The 22,053-nt window shown below is 54.5% G+C and overlaps 1 protein-coding gene across 6 annotated transcripts in view; it reads left to right on the plus strand.

The window, feature by feature from the left end:
• Positions 1 to 22,053, plus strand: part of POLD1 (DNA polymerase delta 1, catalytic subunit) — a 32,152-nt gene that overhangs the window by 7,071 nt on the left and 3,028 nt on the right. Inside the window, exons 1-21 of one of the 6 annotated variants that reach the window (XM_063657518.1) lie at positions 3,873 to 3,961; positions 5,739 to 5,941; positions 6,259 to 6,372; positions 7,074 to 7,196; positions 8,652 to 8,798; positions 8,873 to 8,998; positions 9,079 to 9,247; positions 9,328 to 9,409; positions 9,486 to 9,615; positions 9,925 to 10,091; positions 10,365 to 10,469; positions 13,016 to 13,156; positions 13,246 to 13,356; positions 13,725 to 13,916; positions 14,069 to 14,157; positions 15,536 to 15,652; positions 15,872 to 15,985; positions 16,270 to 16,417; positions 20,175 to 20,270; positions 20,491 to 20,628; positions 21,559 to 21,734. In XM_063657518.1, the coding sequence (XP_063513588.1) occupies positions 5,740 to 5,941; positions 6,259 to 6,372; positions 7,074 to 7,196; positions 8,652 to 8,798; positions 8,873 to 8,998; positions 9,079 to 9,247; positions 9,328 to 9,409; positions 9,486 to 9,615; positions 9,925 to 10,091; positions 10,365 to 10,469; positions 13,016 to 13,156; positions 13,246 to 13,356; positions 13,725 to 13,916; positions 14,069 to 14,157; positions 15,536 to 15,652; positions 15,872 to 15,985; positions 16,270 to 16,417; positions 20,175 to 20,270; positions 20,491 to 20,628; positions 21,559 to 21,734 (2,687 nt within the window). In that variant the 5' untranslated portion in view covers positions 3,873 to 3,961; position 5,739. Of the gene's footprint in view, positions 1 to 3,872; positions 3,962 to 5,738; positions 5,942 to 6,258; positions 6,373 to 7,073; positions 7,197 to 8,651; positions 8,799 to 8,872; positions 8,999 to 9,078; positions 9,248 to 9,327; positions 9,410 to 9,485; positions 9,616 to 9,924; positions 10,092 to 10,364; positions 10,470 to 13,015; positions 13,157 to 13,245; positions 13,357 to 13,724; positions 13,917 to 14,068; positions 14,158 to 15,535; positions 15,653 to 15,871; positions 15,986 to 16,269; positions 16,418 to 20,174; positions 20,271 to 20,490; positions 20,629 to 21,558; positions 21,735 to 22,053 lie in introns of those variants that run through there. The other 5 variants (XM_063657517.1, XM_063657519.1, XM_054464889.2 and 2 more) reach the window with 5 other exon arrangements.

Consider the following 22,053-nt stretch of genomic DNA (forward strand, 5'->3'; position numbering starts at 1 on the left):
TAGTATTCCATTGAACAGACTTAACATATTTAAATAGCCCCCTGAGGGAGGACAGTTAGGTGGTTTCCAGTCTTTGGGGATTTCAAATGATGCTTTTGGAAATAACCTTATAAATGCAGTTTTTCTTATGTGATAATATATCTACAGTGTACGTCCCTAGATGTGGGATTGCAGCCTCCAAACTTTTATGTTTGTAATTGAGGTGTCATTTATATGGCGTGCCATGTCCAGGTCTCCAGTGTACAGTCGGCTTTATAGTGTGTTTTATCACCCCAGAAACCCCCTCATACCCTTCCCAGTCTCATACCCTTCCCAGTCTCTCCTATCCTAGGAGCAGCCACTAGTCTGATTTCTAGCACTGTAGATCACGTTAATGTATTCTACAACTTTGTCTAAATGGTATTATACAATTTTTATGGAGGTAAAATTAGCCATTTTAAAGCAAACAATGGCTGGGCGTGGTGGTTCATGCCTGTAATCCCAGCACTTTGGTGAGGCCAAGGCAGGCAGATCACTTGAGCCCAGGGGTTTCAGACCAGCCTCAGCAACATGGCAAAACCCGTCTTTACCAAAAAACAATTGGCTAGGCATGGTGGCACGCAGCTGTCTTCATAACTACTCAGGAGGCCACGGTGGGAGGATCACCTGAGCCTGGGAGATCAAGGCTGCAGTGAGCTGAGATCATGCCACTGCACTCCAGCCTGGGCAACAGAGTGAGACTCTGTCTCAATAAAGAGAGAAAGTAATAAAGCAAAGAGTTCAGTTGGTACGTTCACAGTGTTGTACAACCATTACCTCTGTCTAGTTTCAAAACATTTCATCACCCCTACAGAAAACCCTATACTCCGTAAGCAGTCACTCCTCGTTCCCCCAGTGTGCACTTTGTGTCTGGCTTCTGCACAGTCTGCTTTCAAGATTCATCCGTGTTGCATGTCTGTCAGTAGCTGGCCCCTTTCTAATGCTGAGTGTCTGTTATGAACCTCCCTGAACATTTCTAACATATACTCCATCAGTTCAGAATTTTTCTGTGCTTATTTCAGGTCTAAGCTGTTGTACCAAGGAGCCCCCAAAACACAGTGGCCCAAGAAAGATACAAATTGATTTCTCCACATAATGCTTTGGAAGATAGGCAAGTGTGCAGGGTTGGCAGACAGCTTTGCTCTGGAAGGTTGTTGGGGAGCCCATTGTTGTCCCTGTCCTTGTGGTTGGCTCCCCCACTACACCCATGTTCCAGCCAGTGTGATGGGGAAGCGGGTGGGAGGATGTTCCAGTAGCTGCACACCTCATGATCACTCTCATTCCTGGAGGGAGGCCTTAGTCACGTGGCATTCCTGGCGGCACACACTGGGAAATGTAGTCTTTGGCTGGGCAGCCTGTGGCCGCTCCGGACACGCAGGGTTGGAGGGGTGTGTTCTATTGCAAAAAAGCAAAGCAAAGCCGGGTGCGGTGGCTCACACCCATAATCCCAGCACTTTGGGAGGCCGAGGTGGGCGGATCATCTGAGGTCAGGAGTTCGAGACCAGCCTGGCCAACATGGTGAAACCCCATCTCTATTAAAAATACAAAAAAAATTTAGCGGGTATGATGGTGGGCGCCTGTAATCCCAGCTACTTGGGAGGCTGAGCCAGGAGAATCGCTTGAAGCCAGGAGGCAAAGGTTGCAGTGAGCCGAGATCAGCCACTGCATTCCGGCCTGGGTGACAGAGTGAGACTCCGTCTAAAAAAAAAATAAGTAAAATAAAAAGGCAAAGTGAGGACTGGATATAGGGCAACCGTTATGAGATCCAGGGATGGACAGCTGACCTGCTCACCTGCCTCTTCCCAGCCACATCTAGGATCTGCCCTAGGTTCCAGTAATCCCCTCTGTCTCAGCCTGGACCCTGGGGGACAAGTACTTTGTTTTTGTTTGTTTGTTTTTTGAGACAGAATTTCACTCTTGTTGCCCAGGCTGGAGTGCAATGGCGCAGTCTTGGCTCACTGCAACCTCTACCTCCTGGGTTCAAGGGATTCTTCTGCCTCAGCCTCCCAAGTAGCTGGGGTTACAGGTGTGTGCCACCATGCCCAGCTAATTTTGTATTTTTTTTAGAGACAGGGTTTCACCATGTTGATCAGGCTGGTCTCAAACTCCTGACCTCAACGCCTTGGTCTCCCAAAGTGCTGGGATTATAGGTGCGAGCCACTGTGCCCGGCTGGGTACAGGTACTTTTTAAAAATTTCTTTCTCTGATAATTTCAAATTAACAGGAAGGTTGAAAGAATAAATAGTATAGGCCGGGCGCGGTGGCTCACACCTGTAATCCCAGCACTTCGGGAGGCCGAGGCGGGCGGATCATGAGGTCAGGAGATTGAGACCATAGTGAAACCCCGTCTCTACTAAAAATACAAAAAAATTAGGCAGGCGCAGTGGCGGATGCCTGTAGTCCCAGCTACTCAGGAGGCTGAGGCAGGAGAATGGCATGAACCCGGGAGGCGGAGCTTGCAGTGAGCCGAGATCGCGCCACCATACTCCAGCCTGGGCAACAGACCGAGACTCTGTCTCAAAAAAAAAAAAATAGTGTAACGAACACCTGCACGCCCTTTGCCCAGATCACCTCTTTCAACATACCGCCCTGTTTATGATTTGCATGCATGTTTCTTATCTCCCTTCTCTCTGTATACGTACACTCACTTTTTCTTTTTTTTTTTGAGACAGAGTCTCACTCTGTCACCTGGGCTGGAATGCAGTGGCTGGATCTCGGCTCACTGCAACCTCTGCCTCCCAGGTTCAAGCGATTCTCCTGCCTCAGCCTCCCAAGTAGCTGGGATTACAGGCACCAGCCACTACACCCAGCTAATTTTTTGTATTTTTAGTAGAGACAGGGTTTCACCATATTGGCCGGGCTGGTCTTGAACTCCTGACCTCGTGATTCGCCTGCCTCGGCCTCCCAAAGTGCTGGGATTACAGGCTTGAGCCACCATGCCCAGCCACACTCACTTTTTACAAAGAATTCCGAATACCTTGCAGACGTTATGGCCATTTACTCCTAAATACTTGAGTGTGTATCTCCTTAGAATATTCTTACTGAACCACAATAAAGTTACCCACTTAAGTTTAACCTGCATATAATCTTGTCTAATCAACCAGAGGATATATACTTTTTGTTTGTTTTTGTTTTTGAGACGGGGTCTTGCCATCTTGTCCAGTCTGGTCTCAAACTCCTGGGCTCAAGCGACCTCCCACCTTGGCCTCCCAAAGTGCTGAGATTACAGGCATAAGTCACTATGCCCAGTGAACTCTTTTGCTGTTTTTTTGTTTGTTTGTTTGGGTTTTATTTGGTGGTGGTGGTGGTAATTTTTTTTTTTTTTTTTTTTTTTTTTGAGACAGAATATTGCTGTGTGGCCCAGGCTAAAGTGCAGTGGCACGATCTCGGCTCACTGCAACCTCCACCTCTTGGGTTCAAGTGATTCTCCTGCCTCAGCCTCCCGAGTAGCCATAATTACAGGTGTGCACCACCACACCTAGCTAATTTTTTTGTATTTTTATTAAAGACAGGGTTTCACCATGTTGACCAGGCTGGTCTCGAACTCCTGACCTCAAGTGATCCACCCGCCTCAGCTTCCCAAAGTGCTGGGATTACAGCATGGGCCACCGTGCCTAGCTCTAGTCAACTTTTATATTGTATATCTTGTCAAAATACACCCCCAAAATAATAATTTTTTTTTTTTTTGAGATGGAGTCTCACCCTGTTGCCCATGCTGGAGTGCCGTGCCGCAATCTCGGCTCACTGCAAACTCTGCCTCCCGGGTTCACACCATTCTCCTGCCTCAGCCTCGCGAGTAGCTGGGACTACAGGCGCCCACCACCACGCCCGACTAATTTTTTTGTATTTTTTTAGTAGAGACGGGGTTTCACCATGTTAGCCAGGATGGTCTCGATCTCCTGTCCTCATGATCCACCTGCCTCCCAAAGTGCTGGGATTACAGGTATGAGCCACTGCTCCCAGCCTCCAAAATAATCTTTTATAGGTTGTAATTAAGAAAACACACGCCAGGTGTGGTGGCTCACGCCTGAAATCTCAGCACTTTGGGAGGCCAAGGCGGGTGGATCACTTGAGGTTAGGAGTTCAAGACCAGCCTGGCCAACGTGGTGAAACCCCGTCTCTACTAAAAATACAAAAATTAGCTGGGCATGGTGGCGCATGCTTGTAATCCCAGCTACTTGGGAGGCTGAGGCAGGAGAATTGCTTGAACTGGGTCCCGGGAGGTGGAAGTTGCAGTGAATCGAGATTGCGCCACTGCACTCCAGCCTGGGCAACAAGAGTGAGATTCTGTCTTCTTTTTTTTTTTTTTTCTGAGACGGAGTCGTGCTCTGTGGCCCAGGCTGGAGTGCAATGGCACGATCTCGGCTCACTGCAACCTCCGCCTCCCAGGTTCAAGCAATTCTCCTGTCAGCCTCCTGAGTAGCTGGGATTACAGGTGCCTGCTATCTCACCTGGCTAATTTTTGTATTTTTAGTGGAGATGGGGTTTCGCCATGTTGGTCAGGCTGGTCTCGAACTCCTGACCTCGTGATCCGCCCACCTTGGCCTCCCAAAGTGCTGGGATTACAAGCGTGAGCCATCGCACCCGGCCCTGATTCCATCTTTAAAAGAAAGAAAAAGAAAACACAAATATATAAAAGTAGCAGTCTGTATGTGGTTTGTGTTGTGTTTTGTTTGCTACTGTGGGTCCTGGACTGGGGGAGAAAGCGGGTTACTATAAACGGCATTTTGGAGACAGTTGGAGAAATTGGGAAAGATGCCTTTTATTTTATATCAACCTTGAGTCAGTGTTAAATGTCCTAAATTGTATCGTACTGTGCTCAGTGAAAGGAATTCCTTATTCTTAGGCACTATGTGCTAAAGTGTGGAGGGCTATGGGATCTGCAAGGAACTCTCAAATTACTCAGGAAAAGAAGTAACAATATGGTGTGCATACTGCACATGTGGGAGGGCAGAGAGAGGCGGTGAGAGAGCACACACAGAACACGCTGACCACTGTAGCCTGGGGAAGGGCATACAGGAGTTCTAGGCATTTGAGATTATTTCAAAGTATTTAGGTTGGTGCAAAAGTAATTGCAGTTTTTGTCATTTCAATGGCAGATGGCCTGGGCAGATGGGTGGTTGGTAGGCGAGGTATTGGAGACAGAGGTTTATGGGAAATAAAGAGATGTGCTAAGGCTGGGCACGGGGACTCACGCCTGTAATCTCAGCACTTTGGGAGGCTGAGGCAGGTGGATCACCTGAGATCAGGAGTTCGAGACCAGCCTGGCCAACATGGCGAAACCCCGTCTCTACTCAAAACACAAAAATTAGCTGGGTGTGGTGGTGGGCGCCTGTAATCTCAGCTACTCGGGAGGCTGAGGGGAGAATCGCTTGAACCTGGGAGGTGGAGCTTGCAGTGAGCCGAGATCATGCCATTGCACTCCAGCCTGGGTGATGAGCACAATTCCATCTCAAAAAAAAAGCGAGAGATGTGCTAAGGACCTAGTGTGATGAGAGAGAGGGTCAGGGAGTCGACTGGTCTGCTGCTGCAGTAGCTAACAATTGAGTGTCTGGAATGTGCTCCCACCCCACTGCCTGCAGGGTGCAGAGCTATGTTAGTATAGCCAGTCCAGAGTAGGAAAAGGCTCGTGGTCATGGTGGGTGCCTGGGATACCATGGAGAAGACGGGGTAAGAGGTGTCTGGTCAGAACCTCCACCAAGCTCCAACTTGCCCAACAGGATGGATGGCAAGCGGCGGCCAGGCCCAGGGCCCGGGGTGCCCCCAAAGCGGGCCCGTGGGGGCCTCTGGGATGATGATGACGCACCTCGGCCATCCCAATTCGAGGAGGACCTGGCACTGATGGAGGAGATGGAGGCAGAGCGCAGGCTGCAGGAGCAGGAGGAGGAGGAGCTGCAGTCAGTCCTGGAGGGGGTTGTAGACGGTAAGGCTTGGAGCTGGAAGCTTCTGCTGCCCACCGCATTGCCCCTGGCCTTGCCTTTGGTCCAAGAGTCAGCTGCAAAGCTGACCTGTGACCCCACTCTGGCCAATTTTGAATCCTACAAAGGACTGCCCTTCCACCCCATGCAGCCTGTGTGGCCTACAGTGATTCTGGCCCTGACCCTTGACCCCCATTCTCTTCCAAGTTTCCTGCCTGACCCAGACCACCACCTCTGCCTGGCTCCTTTCAGAATCACATGCCATCCTGGCCGGGAAAGACCATGACTCCATGCACTCCACTTCCTTCCCTTCCCCCACCAGGGCAGGTCCTACCATCAGCCATAGATCCTCGCTGGCTTCGGCCCACGCCACCAGCCCTGGACCCCCAGACAGAGCCCCTCATCTTCCAACAGTTGGAGATTGACCATTATGTGGGTGAGTTTAGGGGTTATGGGTGAGTGCTGGGGCCCTGCACTCCTGGGGCAGAGGCCGGGACAGGTCAGCCCCTCTGGCTCTGCCCCTCTGGTTGCCATAGAGCTGTAGTGACAGAACAGACCAGTGGGTGCCAGGGTTGTGGAGTGCGAAGCGAAGGTGACACAGGGTCAGCTTGAGGGAGGTGCTTGGAACGTTGAGCTGTTTTGCATACGTAGTGGCTGCAGCCTGTGCAAGGACCTCTGTGCCTTAAAATTCATAACACTAGACACGTAAACCAAAAGTCAATTTGACTTTTTTCTTTTTTGAGATGGAGTCTTGCCCTGTTGCCCAGGCTGGAGTGCAGTGGCGTGATCTCGGCCCACTGCAACCTCCGCCTCCCGGGTTCAAGTGATTCTCCTGCCTCGGCCTCCCAAGTAGCTGGGATTACAGGTGCACACCACCATGCCTGGCTAATTTTTGTATTTTTAGTAGAGATGGGCTTTTGCCAAGTTGGCTAGGCTGGTCTTGAACTCCTGACCTCAAGTGATCCACCCGCCTCGGCCTCCCAAAGTGCTGGGATTACAGGTGTGAGCCATTGCGCCCAGCCCAATTTGACTTTTTACAAGAATTTTTTTTTTTTTTTTTTTGAGACAAGATTTCCCTCTGTTGCCTAGGCTGGAATGCACCTGGCCAATAAATTTTTTTGTTTGTTTTTTTTTTAGATGGAGTCTCGCTCTTGTTGCCCAGGCTGGAGCGCAGTGGCACACTCTTGGCTCACTATGACCTCCGCCTCCTGGGTTCAAGCGATTCTTCTTCCTCAGCCTCCCAAGTAGCTGGGATTACAGGTGCCCGCCATCACGCCCGGCTAATTTTTGTATTTTTAGTAGAGACAGGGTTTCACCATGTTGGCCAGGCTGGTTTCAAACTCCTAATCTCAGGTGATCTGCCGACCTTGGCCTCCCAAAGTACTGGGATTACAGGAGTGAGTGACAGTGCCCCGCCTATTTTTTTTTTTTGAGACAGAGTCTCCTTCTGTCACCCAGGATGGAGAGCAGTGGCACAATCATGGTTCACTGTAACCTCAACCTCCTGGGCTCAAGTGATCCTCCCACCTCAGCCTTGGAGTAGCTAGGACTACAGGTGTGCACCACAATGTCTGGCTAAGTTTGTTTTTTTTTTTTTTTTGAGATGGAGTTTTGCTCTGTCACCTAGGCTAGAGTGCAGTGGCACGATCTGGGCTCACTGCAAGCTCTGCCTCCCAGGTTCTCGCCATTCTCCTGCCTCAGCCTCCTGAGTGGCTGGGACTACAGGCGCCTGCCCCCACTCCCGGCTAATTTTTTGTATTTTTAGTAGAGACAGGGTTTCACTGTTTTAGCCAGGATGGTCTTGATCTCCTGACCTCGTGATCTGCCTGCCTCGGCCTCCCAAAGTGCTGGGATTACAGGCTTGAGCCACCATGCCCGGCCTGGCTAACTTTTAAAAATATAGTTTTGGGCCCGGCATGGTGACTTAAGCCTGTAATCCCAACACTTTTGGAGGCTGAGGCAGGCTGATCACTTGAGGTCAGGAGTTCAAGACCAGCCTGGCCAACATGGTGAAACCCCGTCTCTACTAAAAATTCAAAAAATTAACCAGGTGTGGTGGCATGGGCCTGTAATCTCAGCTGTTCAGGTGGCTGAGGCACAAGAATCCTTTCAACCTGGGAGGTGGTTGAAATATAAATATATATAATATATTCTTTATATATTATATATTAATTTATATATAATTTATATATTATATATAATTTTTATATAGTTTATATATATTTTGTATATTATATACATTAATTTATACATTATATATTAATATATTTTATAGAGACAAATATATTTATTTATACATATAATGTGTGTGTGTGTGTGTGTATATATGTATATATATACACATTTTTTTTTCTTTTTTTTTGAGGCTGGGTCTTGCTCAGTTGCCCAGGCTGGTCTCAAAGTCCTGGGTTCTAGCGATCCTCCTGCCTTGGCCTCACAAAGCACTGGAATCACAGGTGTGAGTCACTGTGCATGGCCAGTTGTTTTTATCTTGTAATAAAAAAGAGGGGCCTCCCTGTAGATGTGCTGTGGAGAATGGATCCTGGGGGATGAGGGTGGAGATGGGAACCAGGACGGAGGCTGAAATGGACACAGGGAACGGTACAGGGGCAGGAGTGCCCCAGGCTGCAGGCCCCAAGGTATTTCGAGGCTGTGGAGGCACACCTCGGAGGACCCTGAGAGGCATGGCCGCTGTCTTACCCTGTGACCCCACAGGCCCAGCGCAGCCTGTGCCTGGCGGGCCCCCACCTTCCCACGGCTCCGTGCCTGTGCTCCGTGCCTTCGGGGTCACCGATGAGGGGTTCTCTGTCTGCTGCCACATCCACGGCTTCGCTCCCTACTTCTACACCCCAGCGCCCCCTGGTGAGTGGCCCCTACCCAGCCCCTCCCCGAGCCAGTGGAGCCCCCTGCACCCCTGACTATCCCTCCCACACCAGGTTTCGGGCCCGAGCACCTGGGTGACCTGCAACGGGAGCTGAACTTGGCCATCAGCCGGGACAATCGCGGGGGGAAGGAGCTGACTGGGCCGGCCGTGCTGGCCGTGGAGCTGTGCTCCCGAGAGAGTGAGTGCTCCCCCGGGATCAGCGGGTTGGGGGATCCCCTCGGGAGGCCATTGGCTAGTCCCAGCTTCTTCCATCCGCAGGCATGTTTGGGTACCACGGGCACGGCCCCTCCCCGTTCCTGCGCATCACCCTGGCGCTGCCACGCCTCGTGGCCCCGGCCCGCCGTCTCCTGGAACAGGGCATCCGTGTAGCAGGCCTGGGCACGCCCAGCTTCGCGCCCTACGAGGCCAACGTCGACTTTGAGATCCGGTACGGCCTCTGCCTCACTTCTCCAGCCTCTATCCCCACCCTCAGGCAGCCCCTGTCCACTGACTCCCGGCCCCCTCCAGGTTCATGGTGGACACGGACATCGTCGGCTGCAACTGGCTGGAGCTCCCAGCCGGGAAATACGCCCTGAGGCTGAAGGAGAAGGTGCAGGGCTTCCCAGGGCAGGGCGGGGTAGGGAGCTGGTACCCTGCTGCCACCGCTGACCCACCCATGCCCACAGGCTACGCAGTGCCAGCTGGAGGTGGACGTGCTGTGGTCTGATGTGGTCAGTCACCCACCGGAAGGGCCGTGGCAGCGCATTGCACCCTTGCGCGTGCTCAGCTTCGATATCGAGTGCGCCGGCCGCAAAGGTCTGTCCCTGGGCCCGTACTCCTGCCCGCTTCATTGATGTGCCAGGTGGAGGGTCCGGAGGGCAGGTCCGGTGGAGGGAACGGCAAGTGTGAAGGTGCGGGGGTGGAGCACCCCAGCCCGTGTGGCCAGATGGAGTGAGCACAGAGGGTGTGGAGACGGCCTGGAGGTGAGAGCGGAGCAGGAGCCAGGGTGAGCCACGTAGGGCCGGCAGGCAACGGGGAAGCCCTGGGGAGATGGGAGGTGCAGCCTCCCTGCTGTGTTGGGAGTGAGGGGCAGGAGTCAGGCCCCTGCATCCTTCTGCCTCGCAGGCATCTTCCCTGAGCCTGAGCGGGACCCTGTCATCCAGATCTGCTCGCTGGGCCTGCGCTGGGGGGAGCCAGAGCCCTTCCTACGCTTGGCGCTCACCCTGCGGCCCTGTGCCCCCATCCTGGGTGCCAAGGTGCAGAGCTACGAGAAGGAGGAGGACCTGCTGCAGGTAGCTCTCGCTCCACGCCCCACACCATTTCCCGGGGTCCCCGCCAGCCTCCACGTCCTGAGCCATCAGCCCCTGGGTGCTGTGACACCCATGTCTGTGGGTCTGGGTGGGCGTCTGTGGGTCTGGGTGGGCCCCTGTGCACTTAGGCTTGAGCACTTCTCCTCTGGGTTCTGCAGGATTTTTAGGGGTGGCTGGGGTTCTAGAACATTCTGGAAGTGGGGGAATCCGAGGCAGGGCAATCACCAGGGTGACCCAGTGTGCTCCCACCCCCAGGCCTGGTCCACCTTCATCCGTATCATGGACCCTGACGTGATCACCGGTTACAACATCCAGAACTTTGACCTTCCGTACCTCATCTCTCGGGCCCAGACCCTCAAGGTGAGGGCTGGGCAGGTGGGAGGCTTTTCTCAGATGCCCCAGGTGTGGCCTCTGGGCCCTGGGCCTCCTTCCCACTCCCTCTCCACATGGCTTGGTGCATCTTGCTCTGTGTGCCTCAGCCCATTGCCTGCAGGGGCAGCCTAGGCATGGCCCTGCCCTGCTCCAAGTCGGAAAAGTTACTGTGGCTTTTGTCGGAGGCAAGGAGGGCGTTACGGTGGCGGTGGAGTAAGAGAAGGCTGTACATTCAAGGTCGGACTGAAGTTTGCACGGGTTCAACAAGCCATGAAGCAGCCACTGAATCCCAGTCTTCCTTTAGGTTATATCAGCATAAGGAAAAGAATCATAATGAAGGAGGAGGAGAGGGGGAGTGTGTTGATGGATGGGGCAAATTCGGGATGCTTGTTGAGTCTGGGCGTGTGTAAGGGTGGATTCCTCTGCCCGAGTTGCTGTAACAAAGAGCCACAGACCAGGTGGCTGAAAACAGCAAAAGGTCATTGTCTCACCGTCCTGAAGGCTGGAAAGTCCACAACCAAAGTGTCAGCGGGCCTGCTTCCTTCGGGGGCTGCAAGGGAGGACCAGTTCCCAGCCTCTCTCCTTGGCTTGCAGACGGCCATCGTCCCCCTGTGCCTCTTCACACCGTCTTCTCTCTGTGCGTGTCTGTTTCCACATGTCCTCCCTTTTTTTTTTTTCGAGACAGAGTCTTGCTCTGTCTCCCAGGCTGGAGTGCAGTGGCGCGATCTCGGCTCACTACAAGCTCCGCCTCCCAGGTTCGTGCCATTCTCCTGCCTCAGCCTCCCAGGTAGCTGGGACTACAGGCGCCCGCCACCACGCCTGGCTAATTTTTTGTATTTTTAGTAGAGATGGGGTTTCACTGTGTTAGCGAGGATGGTCTTGATCTCCTGACCTTGTGATCCGTCTGCCTCGGCCTCCCAAAGTGTTGGGATTACAGACGTGAGCTACTGCACCTGACCCCTTTTCTTTTTTTTCTTTTTTTGAGACAGAGTCTCACTGTGTCGCCCAGGCTGGAGTGCAATGGCGCAATTGAGGCTCACTGCAACCTCCACCTCCCAGGTTCAAGCATTTCTCCTGCCTCAGCCTCCCAAGTAGCTGGGATTACAGGCATGTGCCACCACACCCTGCTAATTTTTGCTTTTTTGTTGTTGTTTCTTGAGATGGAATTTCGCTCTTGTTGCCCAGGCTGGAGTGCAATGGCACGATCTCGGCTCACCACAACCTCTGCCTCCCGGGATCAAGTGATTCTCCTGCCTCAGCCTCCCAAGTAGCTGGGATTATAGGCACCCGCTTCCATGCCCGGCTAATTTTGTATTTTTAGTAGACAGGGTTTCTCCATGTTGGCCAGGCTGGTCTCGAACTCCCGATCACAGGTGATCTGCCCACTTTGGCCTCCCAAAGTGCTCACATTACAGGCGTGAGCCACCGCGCGTGGCCTATTTTTGTATTTTTTTTTTTTTTTTTTTGTATTTTTTTTTTTAAGTAGAGACTAGGTTTCATCATGTTGGCCAGGCTGGTCTCCATCCTCACCTCACTCAGTTGATCTGCCCACCTCAGCCTCCCAAAGTGCTGGGATTACAGGTGTGAGCCAGTGCACCTGGCCCACATGTCCTCTTTGTGTAGTGACACCGTTGTGAGGTGGGGGCCCACCCCAGTGACCTCATCTTCACTTGATCCCCTGCAAAGACATATTTCCAAATGAGGTTGCGTTCTGAGGGGCCGGGGCTTAGGACCTCAACGTCTTTTGGGAGAACATGGTTCAGCCCTTAATGAGGTATATTGCCTTATTTTCCTGCTTTTCTCTATGTCTGGCCAGCTTGGTAATGGAAAAACAAAACAGGCTGGGTGTGGTGGCTCACGCCTATAATCCCAGCACTTTGGGAGGATGAGGCGAGAGGACTGATGGAGCCCAGGAGTTCAAGACCAGCCAGGGCAACATAGCAAGACCCTGCCTCTATTAAAGAGAAAACAAGAAAAAATCCATTCTAAAAAAACAGAACAAACTCTTAGGACCCCCAGTGTACATTCCACAGCGTGGCGCTGATGCCTGGGCCACGGTACTCCTCCTCCCCTTCCCTGGGTGCCCCTCACCCTCTGCCTGGCCCAGCTCTGGCTTCTGGCCTCAGTCTCCACCAGGCTGGGCCCCAGCACCCTGCAAGGCCCCCTCCAGCCAGGCGCCCTCCAGCGCCCTCAGCATCCATCTCAGCCCAGCTCTACGCCTCCTCCTGCCTCTGCCCCCACCTGGCCGCCTGCTCACAGTGTCCCCAAATCTCTTCCTGTTTCCTGCCTAGGTACAGCCCGCGGACACTGGGCTCCGTCCTTGGGCCCCTGACTCTCGCTGTCCCAGCCTCGGCTGCAGCTTCGTCCTCACTCCAGACTCCCTCCCCACCCTCTAGCCACTCACACCCAGCCCCAGACCGTCTTTCTGCCCCCAGGCTTGCTATAAGGATGTTGTGGTCGGTCTCAATCTCCGTTCGTCTGGCTGATGTGATGGGGACCCGCAGCCTGCTGCACACCCTGCCTCTCCTCCTCAGGTACAAACGTTCCCTTTCCTGGGCCGTGTGGCCGGCCTTCGCTCCAACATCCGGGACTCTTCGTTCCAGTCCAAGCAGACGGGCCGGCGGGACACCAAGGTGGTCAGCATGGTGGGCCGCGTGCAGATGGACATGCTGCAGGTATGGGCGGGAGGTGGGGTGTGTCCCTGTCCTTGGAATGCCCACTGCCCAGGCCCTCAGCCCACCGGCCCACTCACCCACCCACCTAGGTGCTGCTGCGGGAGTACAAGCTCCGCTCCTACACGCTCAATGCCGTGAGCTTCCACTTCCTGGGCGAGCAGAAGGAGGACGTGCAGCACAGCATCATCACCGACCTGCAGGTGCCTGCTGCCTCCCTGACCTCTCACCCCAACCTCTGACCTCCACCTCACCCTTCCCTGGCCTCTGACCTCAACTTCACGCCCCCATGTCTGACCTCACTCTTTGACCTGCTGTTATGACCTGTGACCTTGGTCACTATGACCTTGACTCTGCTTTCCTGGCCTGACCACAGGTGCACGGTGGCCTTCAGGCTGCTCCCTCCCCTCCCTCCATCCCCACCCAGACCCTGATGACTTGGAGGCCGCTCCTGCCCGCCTCACCTCCCAGGCCCTCCCCAGGCTACCTCACCCTGACCCCCACTTCCTCCTCCTGCTCCGCCTCCCACCCCCAACCCCTGGTCCCTGACCCCATCCGTGCCCATCCCCAGAATGGGAACGACCAGACCCGCCGCCGCCTGGCTGTGTACTGCCTGAAGGATGCCTACCTGCCACTGCGGCTGCTGGAGCGGCTCATGGTGCTGGTGAACGCCGTGGAGATGGCGAGGGTCACTGGCGTGCCCCTCAGCTACCTGCTCAGTCGTGGTCAGCAGGTCAAGGTTGTATCCCAGCTGTTGCGGCAGGTCAGTAGCCGAGACTTGTCCTCACCACCCCCCACCAGGCACGTCTCTGGCCCCCTCCAGGCAATGGCATCCTGGATGCACTTTTTCTCCCCACTCCCAATCTGCACGGCCCCGCCTATACCCACTCCATTTTCCACCTTCTCCCCTCCCAGGCCATGCACGAGGGGCTGCTGATGCCCGTGGTGAAGTCAGAGGGTGGTGAGGACTACACGGGAGCCACTGTCATCGAGCCCCTCAAAGGGTGAGGCCCCAGGCTGGGTGCAGTTTTTACCTGTAATCTCTGGGAGGCTGAGGTGGGAGGATCGCTTGAGCTCAGGAGTTTGAGACCAGCCAGGGCAACATAGCGAGGCCCCTGCTCCACAAAATTTTTTTATTTTTATTTATTTTTATTTTTATTTTTTTGAGACAGAGTCTCACTCTGTCGCCCAGGCTGGAGTGCAGTGGCGCAATCTCGGCTCACTGCAAGCTCTGCCTCCCGGGTTCACGCCATTCTCCTGCCTCGGTCTCCCCAGCAGCTGGGACTACAGGCGCCCACCACCACGCCTGGCTAATTTTTTTTTTTTTTTTTTTGCATTTTTAGTAGGGACGAGGTTTCACTGTGTTAGCCAGGATGGTCTCGATCTCCTGACCTCGTGATCCACCTGCCTCGGCCTCCCAAAGTGCTGGGATTATAGGCGTGAGCCACCGTGCCCGGCGGAAAAAATATTTAAAAATTAGCCAGGCGTGGTGGTTCATGCCTGTAATCCCAGCTACTTGGGAGGCTGAGCTGGGAGGATGATGAGCGCAGGAGGTGGAGGCTGCAGTGAGCGATGATTGCGCCACTGCCCTCCAGCCTGGGCGACAGAGCAACACCCCAGCCCTAAAATAAATTAATAGGCCAGGCACGGTGGCTCACGCCTGTAATCAATCCCAGCCCTTTGGGAGGCCAAGGTGGGCAGATCACAAGTCCAGGAGATTGGGACCATCCTGGCTAACACGGTGAAACCCTGTCTCTACTAAAAATACAAAAATTAGCTGGGCATGGTGGCGGGCGCCTGTAGTGCCAGCTACTCGGGAGGCTGAGGCAGGAGAATTGCTTGAACCCAGGAGGTGGAGGTTGCAGTGAGCTGAGATTGCGCCACTGCACTCCAGCCTGGGTGACAAAGCGAGACTCCGTCTCAAAAAAAAAATAATAAAATAAAATAGTAGGTTAATTAATTATATATATATATTTTTTTCTTTTTCTTTTTCTTTTGTTGACTCAGGGTCTCACTCTGTCACCCAGGGTGGAGTGCGGTGGCATGATCTTGGCTTACTCCACCTCCCAGACTCAAGCGATCCTCCTGCCTCGGGCCCCTGAGTAGCTGGGACCACAGGCGTGCACCACCACACCTGTCTAATTTTTAAAATTTTTTTTGTAGAGATAGGGTTTTGCCATGTTGCCCAGGCTGATCTGGAACTCCTGAGTTCAAGCGATCCTCCTGCCTCAGCCTCCCAGTGTGCTGGGATTACAGGAGCGAGCACTGCTCCCAGCCAATGAATGATTTTTTTTTTTTTAAAGGGTGAGGCCACAAGACAGGGCAGGGGGCGGCATGGGAACTCCTAGCCCTGACTGCCCGCCGCGGCTGCTCCCCTCCCAGGTACTACGACGTCCCCATCGCCACCCTGGACTTCTCCTCGCTGTACCCGTCCATCATGATGGCCCACAACCTGTGCTACACCACGCTCCTGAAGCCCGGAGCTGTGCAGAAACTGGGGTATGGTGCCCAATTCAGCACGTGTCCCCTGAGGCCCACCTGGGCCTTCCCTTGCGGGGCTCAGTCTGGTGGGGGGATAGGCACAAGCCCAGAGATAGTGGGGAGTGGAGGGGTGCTTGAGGGGCCTGCGTGTGCTCATGGCCAAGGCCAGGACCGTAGGGCAGAGGTGGGCTGGAGGAGGAGGGTGGCCGGCAGTCACCCCACCATCTTCCAACCCAGACTGACTGAGGATCAGTTCATCAGGACGCCCACCGGGGACGAGTTTGTGAAGACCTCAGTGCGGAAGGGGCTGCTGCCCCAGATCCTGGAGAACCTGCTCAGCGCCCGGAAGAGGTGAGCCCTGGAGATCCCCTGCTTGTTGGAGCTCAGACCTGCTGGGGCCTCTGGGCAATCCCTGTCCCTCACTGGGACACCCCAGGGCTGCCCGGCCATCCTGCCCTCAGCTGTGCGTGAATTAGCACAAGGCATCCCCTCCTGGCAGCTTCCTTTTGCCCCCTTGGCCAGAAGCTTCTGTGCAGTGCACAGTACGCCCAACTGTACGTGGCACTCACTTCCAGAAAGGAGCCCTGACCAATGTCCAGGCGCCGCCTGAGTGCTTTACCTGTGTTCCCTCGCAGGGCCAAGGCCGAGCTGGCCAAGGAGACAGACCCCCTGCGGCGCCAGGTCCTGGATGGACGGCAGCTGGCGCTGAAGGTGAGCGCCAACTCCGTATACGGCTTCACTGGCGCCCAGGTGGGCAAGTTGCCGTGCCTGGAGATCTCACAGGTGAGCACTCGGTCCCCTGGAAGGCAACTGGGGGCAGATGGGCCCCCTGTGTAGGAGACCAGGGCTCCATGTGGGGGACCTGTATCCAGAGGACTGGGCGCCCCAACTTACTGGCCTTCTAGAGAGAGGATGCCAACGTGGCTTGAGCAATTGGTCCATTCCTTCACTCAGCAAATGCCTAGTGAGCACACACTGTGGTCAGGGCTGACTCTGTGCCCTGGTGATACAGAGGGGAACAAAATGGATGAGAGTTCCTGTCCCTGTCAGCTTGCAGCCCAGTGGGGACACTGACAGGTCCGTGATAAAACGTGTTTAGGACACAAGTGGTGCTACGAGCTTTGCAGCCGGATAAAGCAGGAGGTGCGGACTGTGGGGGAGTGATGGGGCTGGGCGGGACTCACCACTCTCAATAGGTGACGCTCACACAGAGGCCAAGGGACATGGGGAGGGAAGCCATTCACCGTCCCCACGGCAGCATCCCGGTCTGCCTACCCATGGCAGCTCTGCTGCTTGAACAGAAAAACAGATTCTTTGAAACCACAGAGGGCCTGAGTTTCCGAGATTTTGCCAAGCTGGGGTCAGTGCCCCAGCTCCTGGCATATGAGGGCCTCGGAAGGGTCTTCCTGTCCAGCCTTCTCCCCTGGGACTTGAGTCTTGGCCCATTCCAGGCCAGTAGTTGTGCCGCTCTGCTTGGTTACCTCTAGCCACGGGGAGCTCCCTCTCTGGCTGGGCACTGTGCCACTTTTCACAGGCTCTGGGTGGAAGGCTTGGATGAATTCTCAGTGGGTGGGGCCTTTGCACACACCTACCCACCCACAGTTCTGGGGGACCCCAAAGACCACTCAGGTTCAGTAATTCGCTAGAAGTACTCAGAGAGCAGAAAAGCTCATTCTCATGGTTATGATTTAATACAGCGAAAGGACACAGATTAAACTCAGCAAAAGAAAGAGGTGCACAGGGCAGGGTATAGGAGGGACCAGGCGTGTCTTCCAGTTGTGCTGTCCCAGTGGAGTTGCCAGGATGGCCCTCCTTTCTCCCAGTGTTGATGCGTGGCTGCACACATGCAGCATTGCCAACCAGAGGCTCTCACCCAAGCTTTGGGGTCCAGGGTTTTTCTTGGGTGTCAGTCCTGTAGGCATGGAGCACCCTGTGACTGGCCTGAATGACTCCATCATCCCCAGGCCCCTCAGCAACCCCCAGAGGTCAAACTGATACTGCATGGCCCAGGGCCCTACCATAAACCATGTTAGTGTCAACTGCCTGGTGTGGTTCAAAGTCCCAGGTACACAAACACCTTTTTTTTTTGAAACAGAGTCTCACTCTGTCGCCTAGGCTGGAGTGCAGTGGCACAATCGTGGCTCACTGCAGCCTCAACCTCCCAGACTCAGGTGAGCCTCCCACGTTAGCCTCCTAAGTGGCTGGGACTGCAGGCACGCACCACCTATTTTTGTTATTTTTTGTAGAGATAGGGTCTCGCCATGTTGCCTAGGCTGGAACAGAGACACTGTTATCAGGCGGGATATTCTAGGGGCTTAGACTACAGGAGCCAGGCAAGAGCCAGACCTTTCTTTGTACAAAGTGAATTGCTCACTGCATGCTCCCAACTCCCCTCTGCCTTTCACAGTCCCCAGCTGCCTCCCCAGCCTCCTTGGTGGAAAGGGGTGGCTGTGTGGACATCAGGCCCCAACCCTGAAGCAGGGGTCAGGCCAAGAGAGCACGGCTTGGCCCTCCCCTGGGGCTGCCTCTTACCAATCCTGTGTCTCTGTCTTTTCTCTCTCAGCCGCTTTCCTCTGTCACTGTTCTGTTTCTGTCTCTTGACCTCCTTCCTTATTTCTGTCTCTCAAGCTTACGGGAGCAAGAGGTGGAATAATAAAAATGCAATGAATAGGCTGGGTGCGGTGGCTCACACCTGTAACCCCAGCACTTTAGGAGGCCGAGGCAGGCGGATCACGAGGTCGGGAGTTCAAGACCAGCCTGGCCAACATGGTGAAACCCTGTCTCTACTAAAAATACAAAAAATTAGCCAGGAGTGGTGGCAGGTGCCTGTAATCCCAGCTACTCGGGAGGCTGAGGTAGGAGAATCGCTTGAACCCAGGAGGCAGAGGTTGCAGTGAGCCAAGTTTGCGCCACTGCACTCCAGCCTGGGCAACAGAGCAAAACTCCGTCTCAAAAAAAAAAAAAAAAAAAAGTAACGAATTACAGTGTTCACGCCTGTAATCCCAACACTTTGTGACACTGAGGAGGGAGGATCACTTGAGGCCAGGGGTTTGAGACCAGCCTGGGCAACATAGTGAAACCCCGTCTCTACAAAAAATACAACCAAACAAAACTAGCCAGGCGTTGTGGTTGATGCCTATAGTTGGAGCTACTCAGGAGGCTGAGACGGGAAGATGGCTTGAACCCAGCAGTTTGAGTTACAGTGAGCTGTGATGGCATCACTGCACTCCATTCTGGGTGACAGAGTTGAGACCCTGTCTCTTTTTGTTTGTTTGTTTGTTTTGAGATGGAGTCTCCCTCTGTCACCCAGGCTGGAGTACGATGCTACAATCTCAGCTCACTGCGAACTCCGCCTCCTGGATTCAAGTGATTCTCCTGCCTCAGCCTCCTGAGTAGCTGGGATTACAGGCACCCGCTACCACGCCTGGGTAATTTTTGCATTTTTAGTAGAGACGGGGTTTCACCATGTTGGCCAGGCTGGTCTTGAACTCCTGACCTCAGGTGATCCACCTGCCTCGGCCTCCCAAAGTGCTGGGATTACTGGTGTGAGTCACCACGCTTGGCCACTTGTCTCTTAAAAAAAAAAAAAATTACTGAATCATTTCAGGAAAAGATTACAAAGGAAAGAAAAAGGAACATAGGACAGGTGGAACAAGTAAAAGCTAGACAGTAAAGTGATAGACGTAAGCCCAGCTATATCAGTAATTACACTAAATGTAAATGGACAAAATGCTCTAGTTAGACAGATTTCCTGACTGGATCCACACAAACAAAAACAAAAGAATCACACCCATCTCTCCTTGGTGTCCCCACCCCCAGCCTCAGGTTTGGTTGTTTTTTTGTTTTTGTTTTTGTTTAAGTATTTTTTAGGGGGGTGTGTGTGTGTGTGTGTGTGTGTATTTTTAGTAGAGATGGTGTTTCACCATGTTGTCCAGGCTGATCTCGAACTCCTGACCTCAAGTGATCCAGCCACCTCAGCCTCCCAAAGTGCTGGGTGTACAGGCATGAGCCACCGCGCCAGCCAGTTTTCTTAATTCTAAAATAAGACAGTGGGTTTCTCAATGGTTTCTTAGTCGGGGTGGTGCCACCCCCTGCCCTGGGGGGCATTTGTCATTGTGTAGGTAGGGCCAGTTCTGGTGGTACAGGGATGGGGGTGGCACTGCTGGCTTCCAGGGATGTAGCCGGCTATGTCAGTGGTCCTGTACCACAGAGAGCTGCCCAGAATGTCAATGTGAGGGAAACACTGAGCCAGTGGCCTCTTCAGGCCGCAGTCTTTCCAGCATGCATTTGATGTAGTCACTTCCTTGTGCGTGCCCAGAACTCTGAGCCAGGGAACCCACTTCTTTCCACCTGACCATTGAGGAGCCGCCTCGTAGTCCCATTTTGCAGATTTGGAAACTGAGGCCCAGGAGGGGCAGAGTGGCTTGTGCATAAGCCCATGCCACTGGGAAATGGCAGAGGTGGGACCCCTCCCCCGCCGGCCCACGTTCACTGCACATGGACCCCAGGGCTTCACTCCACATGATTCTCTCCCCGACAGAGCGTCACGGGGTTCGGACGTCAGATGATCGAGAAAACCAAGCAGCTGGTAGAGTCTAAGTACACAGTGGAGAATGGCTACAGCACCAGCGCCAAGGTCGGGGGCCACCCACCTGCTGCCCTGAGATGGGCCCAGGGCAGGTGGGGGGATGCAAGCCAGGCCGGACCCCCATGTCCCCGTGCCTCCTGGTCACACCCTGCCTACTCTCCTGTTGCATGCTTGGGTCCCGTTGTCATTAGCCACCCGTGCCCCCCTACACCAGTAGTTGACAGAAGGGACCCTGCTTCTCACACACACACATCCCTGCCGCCCACAGGTGGTGTATGGTGACACCGACTCCGTCATGTGCCGATTCGGCGTGTCCTCGGTGGCTGAGGCGATGGCCCTGGGGCGGGAGGCCGCGGACTGGGTGTCAGGTCACTTCCCGTCACCCATCCGGCTCGAGTTTGAGAAGGTGCGTGGCTGGGTCAGGGGCTCTGCATTTAGGTGCCCTCATCAGGGTACTCAGGGCGTCCCATTCTTTGGGTTCACAAAAGCCACAGTGTGAAGGGATTTTGCTGCTTAGATTCTCCTGAGGCTGGGGCCTTGGTTTTGGAAGCCTCCGAGGCCTTGGGCTTTGTTACACTGGATGGCATCTGTTCTTTGAAAACCCTGTCACAGTGTCCCTGGTTTTGAGGTTTCCCAGTACCTGTCAGCTGCCCTCCACGCAGGGACCCTGATGGGGGTGCATCGTAGGTCTATGCAACATTGCCCCTGGCGCTCGGGGTGCGGCACACTTGGTTCCAGGAAACCTTGCACCACATTTTCTTTTGAAGAGACTGGGTCTCGCTCTGTCGCCCAGGCTGGAGTGCAGTGGCCAGTTCACAGTTCATTGCAGCCTCCAACTCCTGGGCTCCGGTGATCCTCCCGCCTTGGCCTCCTGAGCCGCCACGCCCAGTTCTCACACTGTACTTTTTGCCCATGGTTTAACGCTTTCTTGTGCCAGGCCTTGGACTTGGAGCCTCGCAGAGTGGGGAGGTCTCTGCCTCAGGGCTCACCCCAGCCGTAGTTTCTCCTCTCATGGGATGTTTCATCGACTCCCCTGTCTGGATCTCATGTTTTAGGGACTATCTGGATATATCCCAGTCTCTGTTTCAGATTGGGGTCTCTGGTATGGGGGCCCTGGCATGCCACTTCCAGGGCCTCAGGAGCCACTGGTATGGGGGCCTCAGGAGCCACTTCCAGCCACATGGTGTCTCAGGGTCCATCCCACCAGGTTCAGGGCACGGCTCCCATGTCCTCATCCTGCATCTGGGACCCTGTCTACCTTCAGTTTCTGGGGGGCGTCTCGGGATTGGGGCTTGGCCTCCTCAGGCTCAGGGTCTCGGCCATGGTTCCCTCCCAGGTCTACTTCCCATACCTGCTTATCAGCAAGAAGCGCTACGCGGGCCTGCTTTTCTCCTCCCGGCCCGACGCCCACGACCGCATGGACTGCAAAGGCCTGGAGGCCGTGCGCAGGGACAACTGCCCCCTCGTGGCCAACCTGGTCACTGCCTCACTGCGTCGCCTGCTCATCAACCGGTGTGTGGGGCCTCCTCCCTCAGACTCAGGGGTCTGGGCCCCAACCCCCTCCTCCCTCAGACCCAGGAGTCCAGACCCCAGGCCCTGCTCCCTCAGACCCAGGAGTTCAGGCCCCCAGCCCCCTCCTCCCTCAGACCCAGGGGTCCAGACCCCAGCCCCTCCTCCCTCAGACCCAGGGGTCCAGACCCCCAGCCCCTCCTCCCTCAGACCCAGGAGTCCAGACCCCAGGCCCTGCTCCCTTAGACCCAGAAGTCCAGGCCCCCAGCCTCCTTCCCTCAGACCCAGGAGTCCAGACCCCAGCCTCTCCTCCCTCAGACCC

Source organism: Pongo pygmaeus, chromosome 20 (genome assembly GCF_028885625.2).
Source record: "Pongo pygmaeus isolate AG05252 chromosome 20, NHGRI_mPonPyg2-v2.0_pri, whole genome shotgun sequence".
In the NCBI taxonomy this organism is placed as follows: Eukaryota; Metazoa; Chordata; class Mammalia; order Primates; family Hominidae; genus Pongo; species Pongo pygmaeus.